The sequence below is a fragment of the Nanorana parkeri genome, unplaced genomic scaffold, assembly GCF_000935625.1.
Source record: "Nanorana parkeri isolate BGI_ZX_2015 unplaced genomic scaffold, ASM93562v1 scaffold705, whole genome shotgun sequence".
In the NCBI taxonomy this organism is placed as follows: Eukaryota; Metazoa; Chordata; class Amphibia; order Anura; family Dicroglossidae; genus Nanorana; species Nanorana parkeri.
Window position 1 is genome coordinate 102,655 of NW_017306973.1, and position 15,960 is coordinate 118,614.

At 38.6% G+C, this 15,960-nt stretch overlaps 1 protein-coding gene across 1 annotated transcript; it reads left to right on the forward strand.

Annotated features, from left to right (window-relative positions):
- Positions 1 to 5,448: 5,448 nt before the first annotated feature.
- On the forward strand, positions 5,449 to 15,547 carry LOC108792952 (cartilage matrix protein-like). Its single transcript, XM_018563839.1, has 6 exons — positions 5,449 to 5,533; positions 8,424 to 8,777; positions 11,388 to 11,561; positions 13,223 to 13,375; positions 13,491 to 13,571; positions 15,495 to 15,547. The coding sequence occupies exons 1-6, from the start codon at positions 5,449 to 5,451 to the stop codon at positions 15,545 to 15,547; spliced, it is 900 nt and encodes a 299-aa protein (XP_018419341.1).
- Positions 15,548 to 15,960: the final 413 nt, after the last annotated feature.

A 15,960-nucleotide genomic window follows, 5' to 3' on the forward strand; every position in this document is an offset into this window, starting at 1 on the left:
TTGTCAGGAGGACGCCCAACCTCCTTAAAGGTACAGAAACACACAAGGGATCCCGCACATCCTATTGGCAGCTGAGAAACCCCATGCGTCGCTGCACCAAATCAGTCAAGCAAAACAAAACGACAAACGCACTCAACAATTTGTTACCAGTTATACAGTAAGGTGCACACAAAATGGGCTTTGAACAGTAAAACAGCCGAAAGGCATCATGGCACACTCACAAAACCAGCATGTAAAACAACATGTCTCACCACTAAGGATAATGACAGAGGTTTGGATACACGTCTTCAGCCGAAGATGTGTAAGCCGCACTGCCGCGCCAAGTACTGTAATACTTTGGTTGTGGACCCTTCCTCTAACCATGTGGTCCAGTAAAACAAATTTAGTTTAATCTCTTCATTCTTTCACATGCTAGTGGAAGGCAGGAATGGCCTCCTGCATAAAAAATTTGCCGCCATGTATCTGTGGTTCAGCACAAGCAGCAAATTCACAGAAGAGTGCAGACTCAACTAGCTAAAACTAGAGCAGCTGTAATGCTAGCAATTTTGCCAAGCTGACATTGAGATGCTGGACATGGAGGTGGCTGGCTGAATATTTTTTACACTCCCGCAGCTGGGGAAGAGATACCTGCCTGTTCTGGGATGTAGCTGGAGACAGCGTGGTGGGGCTAGGATACTTAGAGTGCGGTTGAAAGTTAAGCATGGCCCAAGCTGACCTTCATCCCTGCTTGATGTGCCATAAGCTAAGCCTCTCAAACCCCTCATCACACTTCCATCTGTACCACTTGAGATGTTGCATTAGATGCAGGTAGAGAATCATGTGTAGTGGAAGAGGTGGAAAGGGATCAGCGAGAAGGTGGATTTTGCTGCTAACCAGTATCATTCATGTGCTGCTTCCACTGAGTTTTGTGGTGATCAATCATGTGTCTCATACTGCATGTGGTACCAAATTGACTGGCAGATTAACCAGTCTTGATACAATGCAGCATACGCTGCAAATTACTTTGGTGCTTTCTGCAGCACATATAGGGATTTCTGCAGCATACAACAAGGGATTCCAGTGCCTGACCCGTGGAGCAGTCCCATCCAGTATTATAGGGCAGCTGCTCCATTCCACTCTTCTGCAAGCTGCCCCTGGATGACATCCAGCCTCACTGATGTTGTGCCTCTCCTTCACTTTCCTCCTCGACAATCTCGGGCACCCAGGTATGGTCTGCCACCTCATCATCCCCACCTTCCCCAAAGGTGGAGCCCACTTGGCAGTAAGCTGAAAGTGCAGGAACATCACTGGCAATTGTTTGGACCTCTATGCTACTGGCACTCTCTTTCTCAACATATGGTAAATTAAGGTTGCTGATGCTGTGCTCAGACTATTCAGCCAATGTCCTAATGCCAGTTTGCAGGGCGACAGTGGGATTAGCTGTGCAAGAGGAGGAAGAAGAGAGTGCATTTGCACCTGCTGATGACACTACTCTGCACCTGGGATAAGGAAGGGGGTGACGATGAAGGCTTGGTTATCCACTCCACCACATTCTTTGGATGCTCTGATTGCACAGCATGCCCACTGCCAGAAAACGTGCCCTGGCTTACAGTTGTGGGATCTGCTTGCCCCCTACTAGCTGTGTGTAAAGAACCTTTGCCTTTCCCTTTAGGCATCCCAGGCATGATGACAACAGGGGATTGGCTAATTTTATTAGCAGCTACGGCAATAGGGGGGTGGAGGATGTGGTGCTTTGGTGCGCAGCACAACTTGGCGATTTGGTGCAGTAAACTGGATCGCAATAGTATGCACTAATGTGCTGTTAACAAAGGACAGCTTTTTCTGTGTCACCAACAAGTTTCCGGAAGTTTCCGGAAACAAACAAAAATGTAAATTATATAGAAATAAAATATACCTACCTCCAAAAAGAAAACTAAAACACTAAACCCCAAACACCAACCATTAAACACTATAACCCAAACACCTTTCTTTTTATTTATTTACTTATTTATTTTAGCAGAAACATAAAGAAAACTAACCCTTGCAGTGGGGCTACCCCCGCACTTCAAGGGTTAACTGCTCATTTGGGTCTAGCGTGTAAAATAAAAAAGATATACTCACCTGAACCTCGGTCCCACCTGGCTGTTAGATCGGTCCCAGCAGCCTCTCTCCTCCTCCACTCCGGAGTCTGGGACCTGTCTAGCAGCCAGTCTTGGGATAATAGCAGAAAGTGAATTAGTATGAAAATATACTAGGGATGTTTTATAAAACTAAGTCTAACTTAGTCTACAGCAACCAACCATATTCCAGGTACTATTTTTGCAGCACAAGTTAGTCAACTGACTGATTCTGGTGCCAGTTAGTAATGGGCCGAACACCCCCGTGTTTCGGTTCGTATTCGAACACCCGAACGGCCGAAAAGTTGGAATAGGAACTCGAACCTAATGCAAGTCAATGGGGTCAAACTTTAGAAAATGATTGTCCCCTTTAAGAGTGCTTATATGCAAGTTATTGTCCATAAAAGATGTATGGGGGGTCAGGGTACTGCCCTGGGGGACAGGAATCAATGAAAAAACAAACAAATAAAAATATGTTTTTAAAGGAACAGTTATTTTTTACATGACTTAACGGGTAAGAATAAAATGAAAAATTCCTTCAAATATCCTGCCTGTGAAGTGGCGGATCTGTGGGATGTATAGAACCTGCTGCTGCAAAACTGACATTTCTAAAAAAAAAAAAATGTAATTTTTTTTAACTCTTAAAGTGTGCAGTTCCCCCTCCCAAACAATACCAGACCATTTAGATCTGGTAGGACAGACCCTTAAGGTCTGGCGGGAATTTTAAGGAGGAACACCACCCCCAAAAATGGGGGGGGGGAACCGCGGGGTCCCCATTTTTGCATTGGGGTACCCCTGTAATTAAGGGGGCACCCAGATGCCACCCCCCTTCCTTGTGAATGAGTAAGGGGTACTCGTACCCCTACCCATTCACTAAAGGGTTAAATCAAATAGTTATTAAAAAGTCCAGACTTTTGATAAAACCCTTTAATTGAAAAAAAAAAAAAAAAAACAGGTTTTTGACAAGTCTTTTATAAAGTAAAATACAAAAATTGATCCACTCACTTAATCCATGGTCAATCACGACGTCCAGCGTTGTTCACGACGACGACCAAATAAAAAATAAAACAATAAAAAATAAATAGAAATAATTTTTAAAAAATTAAAAAACGCCGGCCGCCATCCCAGCCGCACCCCACGACTCCCGCCGCATAATGGCATGTTGACAGATGCCGGTAAAACATAAACAATTGGGTGGAGCTAGCGGTGACAGCTAGCTCGCCCCAATTGGGTAGTTTGCCCTAATCTGATGGGCGAGACATGATTGGGCAGAGTCATCATGACTTTGCCCAATCATGGCTCCAAATGAGTACTGAGCCCTGATTGGGCAAACTCTTGCACCTGACCTGAGGTCAGGTGCAAGTATTTAGCCAATTAGAGCTTCGGAGGGCTCTTTGCAGTATGGGACATTGTGCGGTCAAACAGACCGCAAACATCCCATAAAGTGGATGCCCACATGATTTGCCCAATCATGGTGTTCGGCAGCCAATGTTCGATTCGAACTCGTGTTCAAATCGAACCGGCAGACCATCCCTAGTGCTAGTACTGTACTTTGTGATCTGGAACAAGAGTAAGCAAAATTACAGTGCAGTGAAACCGAATCTGCATACTTGTCACTGGGGATGAGCAAATCGGGCAAAGTTCGATTCACAGGAGTTTCCGCATACCTAGCAAAAAGTCAGTTAACCACGTACTTAGCGCCAAACACCATTTTCTAAAGCCAATGCACAAGCTATTGTTAAAAAAAGGCCATTGGGGACATGTTCCATTGCAATTTTCTTTTTTCTTTATACCATTTAGCAAGGAGAGGCTGGTTTATTGCAGCTTAAAGGACAACAATGAAAATGCACAAATCTAGGCTGCATGCTTGGATAAGGGTCTATTAAACTTTATGGGTACCCCACACTCTTGTGTTTTTTTTTTGTTTCATTGTTTTTTAAATGGTACATGCTTTTTCAGAAAAAAGAAACAGCACGGTCAGTTTGTTCACTGAACTGTGAACAAGCTGGGTTTGGGTTGAACCTGAATTTCATCCCTACTTGTTACAGGTCAGCAACACAGAAAGTGTTATAGCCACTGAAACGTCATGGCAGCCAAACAACTGACATTTTCAAATGGAAAGGACTACAATGGCAACCTTCATAGTTCTCTCAGTAAAAATATTCTTTATTAATATTTTGTGTTAATATTTCAGCCTTCAACTAGTGTACGTGTAGTGTATGTAGGGTGGTGTATTTGTGTACTAGTGTACATGCATGACTGTATGTATGCTGTTTTCTTTTCTGCTGTACTGACTAAGCTCCTTATTATCGCAACATGGTTTTCAATCAAGGATCACATTTTAAAAAAATCTGCTTCACTGCAGATGGCAGGAGTTAAATATAGGGAGTAGTCATATGGAGGGAAAAGAGGAAAAGTAAAGTATACAAAGTGATTAAAGCTACTGGCTGTGTAGAAAGGAGAACTTGTAAGTACTGTGTATAAACGGGAACAGTTGCTGTTTTGTTTTAGTTGTTAAATAAAAGCATAGTGCAACATCACAGACTTTCAATAAAATAAGGTTTCTGAGGTCAAACTTTTCTTTAACTTGTTATGTGTCACCACAGAGCAAATGTGCTACAAATGGTTGCTATAGTCTATTTCAGTTGCTTATAGAGCTCTATTGCAATGCTGCCCCGTAGTTTTGAATAGTGGCGCAGAGGGCTACGCAGATACTTTGTGTGCTAAAGCTGGAATTAGCCGTGATCCTGAACAGAGATCTTTATGTCTTCCCTGCAGATACAGGACTCCATTTATAAGTTACACTGAAAGGCTCTCATTTAGGTGCTTTCACCTGATTACCATTAGTAGTAAAACTACCAGCTGCAGTCGACAAGCATTCCGTGCCTTCATTCACTTTTCTTAGACTGGTGGAAAACAGAGCCCACAGCTGGTCCTCTGGGTGCCCTCACCAGCTCAGCTATCTAAACTAAGATTCAGCACTGGATAGGTGAACAGCCACCGCTATTAAATTCCCTATCGTTATGTTATGTCTAGGCGATCTCTAACACAGCTGTTTTAAACATGCTTCAAGAGTTTCTCTTGTACCCACTACTTTGCTATAGTAAAGTGAAGTCAAGTAAATGAAAGAGTTAACTTTAATGTGTTGAAAACCAATATTACAAAACCTTAAATATACTTTCCTTAATCTTCCTCCTCCTAATTCACCTCCCTCAAGCCAGTCCCCACCCATTCCATCCCTCTATGTCACTGAACTGGGAGGCACACCTGGAGGGACGTAAGTAAGATACCTTGAACACAAATTACCCATTCCATCATCTTCACTTTGCTTTCTGACTTCCCTCTGGACATCATGAAGACCTGTCTACTCTCGGCTCTTCTGCTCTTCAGCTGCTATGCCTATGTTGCAGTGGGAGCACCTCCACAGCAGCAAAGGGGTAAGTGCCTTATTTAATTTTTAATGGCCTCAGCACAAACGTGTAGACAATGCATCGGTAAAACATTTATCCAGAATACTATTTTTTAAACCTCAGCACTGTAACTTAAAGTGTTACAAGAACTCCTATTAGGCACTTTTAAGCGGTAGAAGGGGTACTTCTAACAATTTAGTTAAAATTCAAACAAATTAGTTAGTTTATATTTGAGTTCATTTATACAATTGTAGCTGGATAAATATTTTAGTTAAGCAAAAATTATTACTCATAGTAAACTGCAACAAGCTATGTTTTGGAGAATAAAAATAAATTAGCAGCCATGTACAGTAAGGCAGTGCAAACTGCGATAAAAATGTGAAAAGTACAATAAGACATAGTAACCAATCAATTTACAGTTTTCTTAAATCAGATCAGTAAATGTGTTCTAATTGGTTTCTCTGGGTTAATAATGGAACACCTTAAAGTACTTGTAATCTACATGTATATGGGTACATACTTTAAGTGTACCTGATACTCAAGTTTACTTGTTGCTCCAAATTTGCAAATATATGATTCACATCATACCACACTATGTAATTTCAGGAAAACATACATTGTTTATGTGGTCCTCCAACAGTCATTCTTAAATCAAAAAATAAATCATCTCCTGTACATCTGACCACATCTCTTTAACATGTTATAAACGTAAGCGATCCGGACATCCATGTCATAACATGTCTCCTACAGTTTAAGAGGCAATGGCAGACCTTTTACAAAGATATACTTTGACATCTAAACAGCTCTTCTATTACAAACCATGCAGATATTATTAAGACTGTATATTTTTTAAAATCTTCTGCACGTCCAATCAAAATGAACAAAATTACCTAGCAGACACCCTAATGTGCCGCAACACACCTGTACTATAACAGCACAGCTCCTTTTGCATTTACTTTCGGAAAGTCACTATTTTGATAGCTTTATGCAAATCCACGTTGACAATGCTCATGCCTGGTGCCCAGGTAAAACCATTGCCTTGTGTGAGCAGAAAGTATAATAATATTCCCCATATCCAAAGTTTGGGTTTCCAGGAAGCTCAAATGGCAATATGGGAAGTTGTACTGTGACAGTATAGGTATGTTGTAGCAAATTCTAGTGCCTACTAGCTATCTGCATACTTAGTTTATTGTATATGACTACAGTACAGGTTTACATTAAAGGTGATATTGTCACATTACAAAAAGATAAATAATTGTAAAATACACATATGAATCCCCTTTCTACATCTATGTATCCTAAGTGTACCTCAATAAACTGTAAATGTACAAAATAATATATTTTATACTGTCAAATTATTTCAGCAACAATTACTGTACACCATTGCTCTTCAAACGGTGTTATTAAATTGTCCCTATTATTTGAAATACCTGAAATTGAAGAAAAAAGTTCTATCATTTTAGAAGAGTTGGAACGTTTTCTTACATTAGCTTGTTTTTGGCCTGTTATTATTAGAAGCTTAACCTAGGTTAGTCTCTATCAAATGACGCTGTTGACATTTCCAAGTAGGGAAATTTATTGTGAAAATGTCACATTTGCTCATATGATTCAGGAAAATCTGGAGATCTGCATTAATTAGAGTAATACTTATTCTAATTATGCAATATGTATAGATTATTTATGTATATACATTTGCATAATTATCTTGTGCATTACTATTATTTTTATTGCAACCATTATTGTTATTGTTGTTTATTGTTATGATTTCTTTATGATTATAGATGGTTTCTAAGATTATGTTTTCAGATTTTTAATAATGATGATTCAAACCACCAAGAATGTGCTAACAGTTTGAAGGCTGCATCTTAATGACTACACAGAGCTTGGTGTGGTGTATAGTTAGGTCAGAATTCAAATCCTCAGTGGCTTCTGTGAAATACACTGCTTGTATGAACATTCCATAGATTTAGTGTAGTTATAATTTACATTGATCCTGCCCTCTGGTAAGTGGGTATAATAGATAAAAAAAATATTGATTTTAATTGTTCACCTCAGTTGTTGCTGATATCTTTCTTCTCATAACAAATAATACAACAAGTGCTTTTATTTAAAGATTTGTGTAGTGTATTGACAGCAATTTGTGGCATAGAAATACTTTATTATGTGAAACAATCATGTTAATACTAATTTTAGGTTCATAAAGGTATATTATCATTTGCATGCTATTTTTCAATTACTAAGTATAAAGATGGTCTATAGTGAACAAAACAGATAAATATTATCAAGTGGATAAATCCCACAACTGAAAGAATGTTCCAGGTTTTTGTCACTTCTATTTAGTCAAGAAACAAGTTAAGGCATTGCAAGGTGTAAGGTGTTTGCCAGCTTTTTGGAACCCAATATGGAGATCAGGTTTTAAAATGAATTCAGCCTGCACTGGAATATGCTGTCATTTACTAATGATCACAGCCATACATACACAGTGGAATAACAAATGAAGCATCATACTGATTAAATCTCTTCACGGTACAAACATATTGATTTTGACCTTTATTTTTAAAATATTATCACTGTTTATCTCAAGCTGATACTTCTGTGCATTAGGCTTTAGAAATTAGTTTTCTTTAATGAGATATTGTCACAGTTAGTGGGCAGATCACAATCATCAGTCTTGTATCCCGCAAACCCCATTTTGAAAATGACTGAATGTTTTACCAGTAGTTTTATGGAAAGTGGCTCTGTTGCTGTGTGTACCCCACAAAGATCTTCTTTCAGTTGTAGTCATTTATGATTTAATGATGTGTCTTGCTGACTGTAGACAGCTGAGAACTATAAAAGAGTTTATGTTATTGAATTTACCAGATAACTGAGACACATAGATAATTACTTGTTTATTTTTGCCTCTCATCCAACAAAGGCCCAAACTGCAGGACTCATCCAACTGACCTGGTATTCATCATAGACAGCTCACGTAGTGTACAACCTTCTGAATTCGAACGAGTGAAGGACTTCTTGTCTCAGGTCATCGAATCTCTGGATGTCGGTGTAAATTCTACAAGAGTTGGAGTCCTCAATTATGCCAGCTCTGTCAAAAATGAGTTCTCTCTCAAAACTCACAAGACAAAAGCTGCATTACTTCAGGCAGTCAAAAAAATCCAGCCTCTGTCCACCGGTACAATGACAGGCCTTGCTATTCAATATGCCATCAACCAGGCTTTCACTGAGGGCGAAGGGGCACGTCTCAGGTCACCAGGTATCAAGAAGGTGAGCAGTACATATATTAATCTACCACAATAATCCATAAACCACTATATCAGAAGAACTATTTATTAACTATAAACATAAATCTTATTCTCAGATTTGGTAATAATAAATCACATTTGCAATATTAATTGTTCCTACAGTGTCCAGTACAACATGACTGATACAAGATGACGTGTTTCCATACAATAAGGTTCACCTTGATTGTATGATGTGTCATGGAGTACACACATTTCTATGTCAATAAACTTTAAAAGGTATATTGAAGATCTGAAATATCACTGCAAAATAAATGTAAGGAGTTTCCTCATACATTTTTTTATGAATTGATTCAATTTGTCTTGCATGAATGGCAATCTAATTGTTCATTTCCATATGAGCAAAACTTTGAAAGATTGTCTTTCTATCCTGGTATGAGCTACTAAGCTTCTAAAAAAAGAATGCGTTAGCAGTAGCACATATTTTCTAATTGAGCTGAGGAGAACAGAAAATTTCCAAAAACAATCTCTTCTTAAAGCAATAAAGCTCAAAGAGGAAGTGAAGCTCACTGACAACTATATCTGAAAAATTGGAGGTACCAATAAAACCAGGATCCAAACTGCTTAATATGACATCCTAATCTTTTTGGATCACCCCCATACATAGACCAATCCCCCATCGCACGAATCCTTCGTTGACTATTCAGAAAAACACATGGATGGATGGAATCATTTTTTTTTACAGAGAGTCCTTACAATATTTTCTTCCCTACAGTGACATTGTTAAACAACTGTGTTGATATTGTTTGTACTGTGCAACAGCCTCTTTGTATGACCAGCTGAAACTTGTATAAAGCGAAAAAAAAAAAAAGTTCCAACTACCTGCCTATCTTGGTGAGTCAATGGGTTTAGTTGTCTCTTGGTCACTGTCCCAGAGCAAGTGGAGTCAGGTCTTCTCATCTGCTTACCTATTATAAGTCTTTGGAGTCAATTTACTAAAGGCAAGTAGGCTAATCCATACAATTTTATTTTTACTTTTTTGCAAAGTGAATTTTTTACCAGGTTCACTAAGCTAAGAGAAAATTATCGTGCAAAGAGCAAATTCCCCTTCAAAGTGTACAGCCTATTTGCCTTTAGTAAATCAACTCCAGTGACCCAGAAAGTAGAAATGCCATTGCATTGGCTTGATAACCAGACAAATAGCTTTTTTAGAAGGAGAGATCAGCAATGACATCCTTCTCTTTTTTCTCGGTAAAGGGCTCCTAAATTGTTATAATAGCTATGACTCTGCAAAAGTGATGATTCACTGATAAGAATGTTAGCAAGCTAACACTTATGATTTGAATATTACAGATGTCTTTCAGTAAGCTACATAATTGTGATATCTAAAAATGAAACCATTCCCGTGTATCAAGATGCCATTTGCACAGATCAGGACCAAGTAGCGTTATGTCCTGTATGCTTCTTTGTTTGATATTTCCCAAGCTCTAAAGCATTCAGTTTAAGGAATGTAGCTTAGATAACGCTAGCACAGAAAGCTGTGACAGGTGTTATCAGTTGGACGTGCAATGGGATGAGAGCGGGCCCCTTTTCAGGTATAGTATAACTAGGTTTAGAAACACACAAACCTTTGTCAAAAATAGCTGTGAATTATACACAATGGGTAAAATAAATGACATACCTTACTTTTCTTTGAGAATCAGAAATTCACAATTTGTCATAGCAATGGATATGTCTCTGTGGGGTTATGGTAGAAAAAAAGAAAACAGTTGTAAAAAGTTTACATTACATAAAAAAGAAATGCATAAACTCTTGTCAATGGTTACACATAGCTGTAAGAAATGACAAAATCTATCCCAGAAACAAGAGTCAGGAAGAAATTTGAAAAAAAAATATAACTGGCAAGCTAGTAATAAGCGGGTTTTGTTTGCATTTTCTTCCAAATACTTGGAACACCGGAGCTGCTCTGGAAATGCATTTGAACAGACCTGTTTGTTAAAGTGTTAAGTTTAGAGAGATAGAAAATACCCCTTATTAAATTCAGTTATGTATCCATTGAAGTACTTAAATGTATTTTTACATTCATCTCAGTCTGTCTTTGCCACAGCCATTTGCCATTGCCATTGCATATCAGCATTCACACAGGGAAAAGAAATGTCAGAACTGTTAGTTAATTAATTAGGTTTAACTGCATTGCACAGTGCCATGAACCTGATTAGAGATGAGGTTCGGACTCACTGCCACCATGGATTTGAGGCGAACCCTGCGTAATTCACCAGACTGAATTCTTCATCCATAACACACTGCATGACCTTTGAACTAAAGCCAGGTATAAATGCTTCAAATTTCGCCTGGTTCTTAATGAACCGGCCGAGAATCGAATCTTGGGCACCGACACTTTTCCAACTGGCATCCCTCGATCAGCTGCTGGAAAGAGCAGAGTCAGAAAATTCTCTACTGAACAAGCGAGGAGCCAATAAGCTTTCAGCCCTGTTTGGGTAGCTGGCTGTCAGAATACCCAAAGTAATTAGCAGGAGATTCCTTAATCAACACTTGTTAATAGAGTTAACATTCGATATTCATTAATAGAGTAATCTGTTGTATTTCTTCATTCAACCTGCTGGTTGAATGAAGTAAAGAAGAAAATAGAAAAATGTATACACAAATTAAGGCCAGCAAAAGAATAAAAGATGTCTCTGTTAGGGCTCGTGAGAGTGGTTTGGAGCTGTTTGCCATTGGAGTAGGACGTGTTGATATGACCACTCTTCGTCAGATTGCCAGTGAGCCCTTAGATGAACATGTAGACTATGTGGAGAGTTACAAGATAGCTGAGTGGCAAGAGTAACTAGGGTAACTAGGAGCTTAATGAAACAGCCCAAAATTAGAAATAATGAAACAAGAATACAGCTTTCAAGTACTGAGCAGAGAATAGCAAGAATAGTCAAAGAACGTCCATAATTTATCGTACATAATACAGTTCAAGATCAGAGAAACAGCCAACTAGGTCAGGAATGGTATAGATACCTCGTATGAGCACATACAGTATCTGTAATACCTGTACTTTCATTCATCCTGGAAAGCATAACCAGGGCAGTACTTCTGTCACTGCAGCTCTTATACAGAGACAAAATGTGTAGTTTATACTACCCCTTACCCCTTGTCCATTCACAGAACACCTTATATTCTGTGAATGGTTCACAGGATACAATGTGTTCTGTGAATGAACAAGGGGAGAGCAGGAATGTATAAGTGATACAATCACTTCTCTTTATGAGAGCCACAGTTTTCATAGCCACAGCTGGAATAAGGAGCTAGCTGTACTTTCCAGCATAAATGAATGTACAATTTTTATTGTACCCAGCAGCGATCCAGACGTGGGATAAACAGCATTAGAGGTATGTTTTTACCCATATCACAGTACACCAAAGCAATTGTGCCTGTGCCGCTTTAAGTTACCTGTTAGGGTCAGGTTAAGTGTTAAAGACCATCTATGGGCAAAAAAACTAAACTTACACTTGCAGCAAGGCTACCCCCTCACTACAAGGGATAAGTGCTATTTTTGTCTAGGGGATACTAATAAGGCTGCTTTACTTACCTGATTCTCCAAGCTGCTAAACCAGTTTCAGCAGCCTCTTCCCCGCTTTGCTCCAGCAGTCTATGGACCGTTGATGACATCACGTCTTATGCAGGTCCCTTGACCTGCATTAGATGTGAAGACACCCAATGACATTTCAACATCCATAGTGGAGGGGGAGAAGTGAGGGCTGACTGCTGCCGGAGCTAGGACCAAGTAAGGAAAACAGATTTCTTTAAATCTTCTAGAAAAAATAAGCAGTTAACGCTTGCAGTGTGGGAGTAGCCCACTACAAGGGTATGTTTTTTATTTGCCCAGGGGTGGGCTTTAAGTGTTGGAAGAGTAATTTTAGGAGATAGTTAAAGGGTAATTTACAGAGATTGTGTACATACTTTCTTGAAAAAAAAAAATATTGTTTGACCTAATTTTCAATGGGAATTTTAATTATGAAATATTGCTAATAGTGTTTTAAAAACATACACAATTAAAAAAAAAAGTAGACCAACTGACACTAAATTATTATATTTCAACTTTAAGGTTTAAGGGTACAGGAAAAGGCAGTATTAACTAACAGCTATAGGCACCAAAAACCGAAAGCTAACCTGCCAGTTAGACTTTCACTGTCAACTGATTTTGTTTTGCTCTCTGTCTGAGTCTCTCTGGCCTTTTCCAAAAATCCAGGTGGCACATAAGAGGCTAGTTAGGTGCTCTGACATACATACTATGAACGAACAAGCTCATGGCTACCATTAAGCAATACTGCATAACATGATAGTTTTCTAAATAATTGCTCACAGCCAACATTGATTATCCCAAGACTGACAAGTTTCTGAGGTTATAGAATTCAATCCAATAAAAACCACAACAATTCAGAACTAAAAAGTATCTCTGAATGTCGCACAGGTTACAAGATGTATGCTGTTGGTGTGGGCAATGCTGTGGAGGATGAGTTGAGAATGATTGCCTCAGAACCTGTAGCAGAACACTACTTCTACACTGCTGATTTCAAGGCCATGAAAGAAATTGGCAAGAAACTTCAGGTGAAAATTTGTGTGGGTAAGTATCTATATAGTAGGAAAAAATGCTGGTTGGCAACAGCACTGTAAAATTCATTTGGATTCAGATAATATGAGTAGCATTGATGTTAACACACACTTTCCCTTCTGAGCAGAAGAGAACCCCTGTGAATGTGAGGCAATTGTGAAGTTCCAGACCAAGGTGGAAGAGCTCATCCAGTCATTAACAAGGAAAAATATCCTTTTTCTCCTGTTACAGGAAGAGATTATTTTCTATGGTTTTCAAAATAAATTAATATAAAAGTACCTTTATTATAAAATGACATTTGGTAAATAAACAGTATAGATCTGCTCTGTTATGTCATGCATCTCTTACATCAGTGTGATGGGCCCTTCAACTGCAATATAGCATTGTCTTTGGAGTTCCACTAGTACCACACATTCATGCTGCTGATGTAGTTTATTTGTTATTAAAGTGACACTAAACTCAGAAGTTAAACCTTGGTACTAATATCAAAAAGTATGAAAATAGTGTTTTTTTAAATTACTATAACTGACTGCCCACTGCCAGTGTGAAAAGAAGAGATCACTACATAATTTCCCTCAGCCCAGCACCTGGCAGCAGGGCAGTTAGAAGACCACAACAGAATATTACTTTTTTTTTTTTTAAAGATAGCTTTAGTGGTTTTAACCCCCACCTTTTTTAAATATGATACGAATCTCAGTATGACTACCTATGCTACATGATGCTGTAATCGTTTACTTGCTTGAGGTAGGCTCGATCTGCAATAGTAGATGTGACCAACATTAAAGATATTAAGGCGTAAATAATCCAAGTAATGTATATATATGCGTAATGCATTATATGCGTATACATTACTTGGATTATTTACGCCTTAATATCTTTAATGTTGGTCACATCTACTATTGCAGATCGAGCCTACCTCAAGCAAGTAAACGATTACAGCATCATGTAGCATAGGTAGTCATACTGAGATTCGTATCATATTTAAAAAAGGTGGGGGTTAAAACCACTAAAGCTATCTTTAAAAAAAAAAAAAGTAATATTCTGTTGTGGTCTTCTAACTGCCCTGCTGCCAGGTGCTGGGCTGAGGGAAATTATGTAGTGATCTCTTCTTTTCACACTGGCAGTGGGCAGTCAGTTATAGTAATTTAAAAAAACACTATTTTCATACTTTTTGATATTAGTACCAAGGTTTAACTTCTGAGTTTAGTGTCACTTTAATAACAAATAAACTACATCAGCAGCATGAATGTGTGGTACTAGTGGAACTCCAAAGACAATGCTATATTGCAGTTGAAGGGCCCATCACACTGATGTAAGAGATGCATGACATAACAGAGCAGATCTATACTGTTTATTTACCAAATGTCATTTTATAATAAAGGTACCCTCAAAAACATCAATATTTCTTAACACGTCACCCTTTTGTTGACAACAGGAACCAGTTTGCTCAGATTACAACCAAAAGGGTCTTCTGAGTAGATGGGCTGGCAGTAAGGGTTTAGTTAATCACACCACAAAAAAGATAGGAGTGATTCACTTCACCAGGTTGATACCCATTGTCGGGTATGCAGTGTAGACTAATTAGTGGGTTATTTACATTCCTTGCTAGCTCAAGCCCATCTTTAGATATGCCTTTTTAGTTTTGGATAATGTGGAGACAGGAGGGAATTTCTGTTCCATTAATTGCTGTCTGTGCTTTATGTATATTAGATCATCCTTAAGTTCCTGGAATTGTTGCATTGAATCAGATATGTGAAGTAGTAAAGGGTTAGAACCTTTGTTATTGGGTAGTTTCCCCATCACCTCATGCCCCTTGTCACACCCTGACAAAGTTTAAAAATAGATGAAGTTAGAATGTGGGCGTTTTGTGTCAGGAAGCCAATCAGCAATGATATCACAGAGGTGGGAGAATCCCAGTTCATAATCTCATGTGTTCTCTACCAGGAAATAAAAGCAGGATCACTATTAGGTTAGCAAAATCATCATCGTAATTGCAGGAAATCGTTTCCTTAAACAGTGCCCTTTATCTCTCTTTTCAGTGGAACAGGTACTACATAACATTATATCATTAGATGTTCTTCATAATGTTTTATTTTGTACCATACAGTTTTTTCTTTAACTCCTACCTCACTTGAAGCTGTATCCAAGAGGCTTACCGCTCTGGAGAACAAAATCACTGTGTGAAGAATTCATGCTTCTTCCTTTAATATCCAGGATCCATCCCATGGCTCCTAAATCTATAGCCTGAAGCCAAACATCAACCCCTACATCAAGCCTGCATAAAAAGTGTCTAAATTCCTGAACTGTCACATGGATGAAACATTGCAGGTTATCAGTGAGAGGCTATTACCATCTCCATTGCCAAAATGATGTCTCTAATGAAAGGGGCAAACATGATCCTGTGAAATATGTAGTATGCAAAGTATGCAGAAACCATATCTGCATGGAACTGTAAAAAAAGGATAGACACACATGTATATATACTTCTATATATATAGTTTATATGACAAAGATGGGCAATCACATTTGAAGCAAAGAGCTCTGAGTGGGTATTTGTTTGAATAATGTAATAAATCAGAAGAGAGCAGCCCAATACA

Bases quoted from the DNA above. Each gene is read 5' to 3' on its own strand.
- LOC108792952 (XM_018563839.1), top strand. From the start codon at position 5,449: ATGAAGACCTGTCTACTCTCGGCTCTTCTGCTCTTCAGCTGCTATGCC. The intron at 5,534-8,423 runs GTAAGTGCCTTA...CATCCAACAAAG, and splicing joins ACCTCCACAGCAGCAAAGGG to GCCCAAACTGCAGGACTCAT. The intron at 11,562-13,222 runs GTTACAAGATAG...AATGTCGCACAG, and splicing joins ACATGTAGACTATGTGGAGA to GTTACAAGATGTATGCTGTT.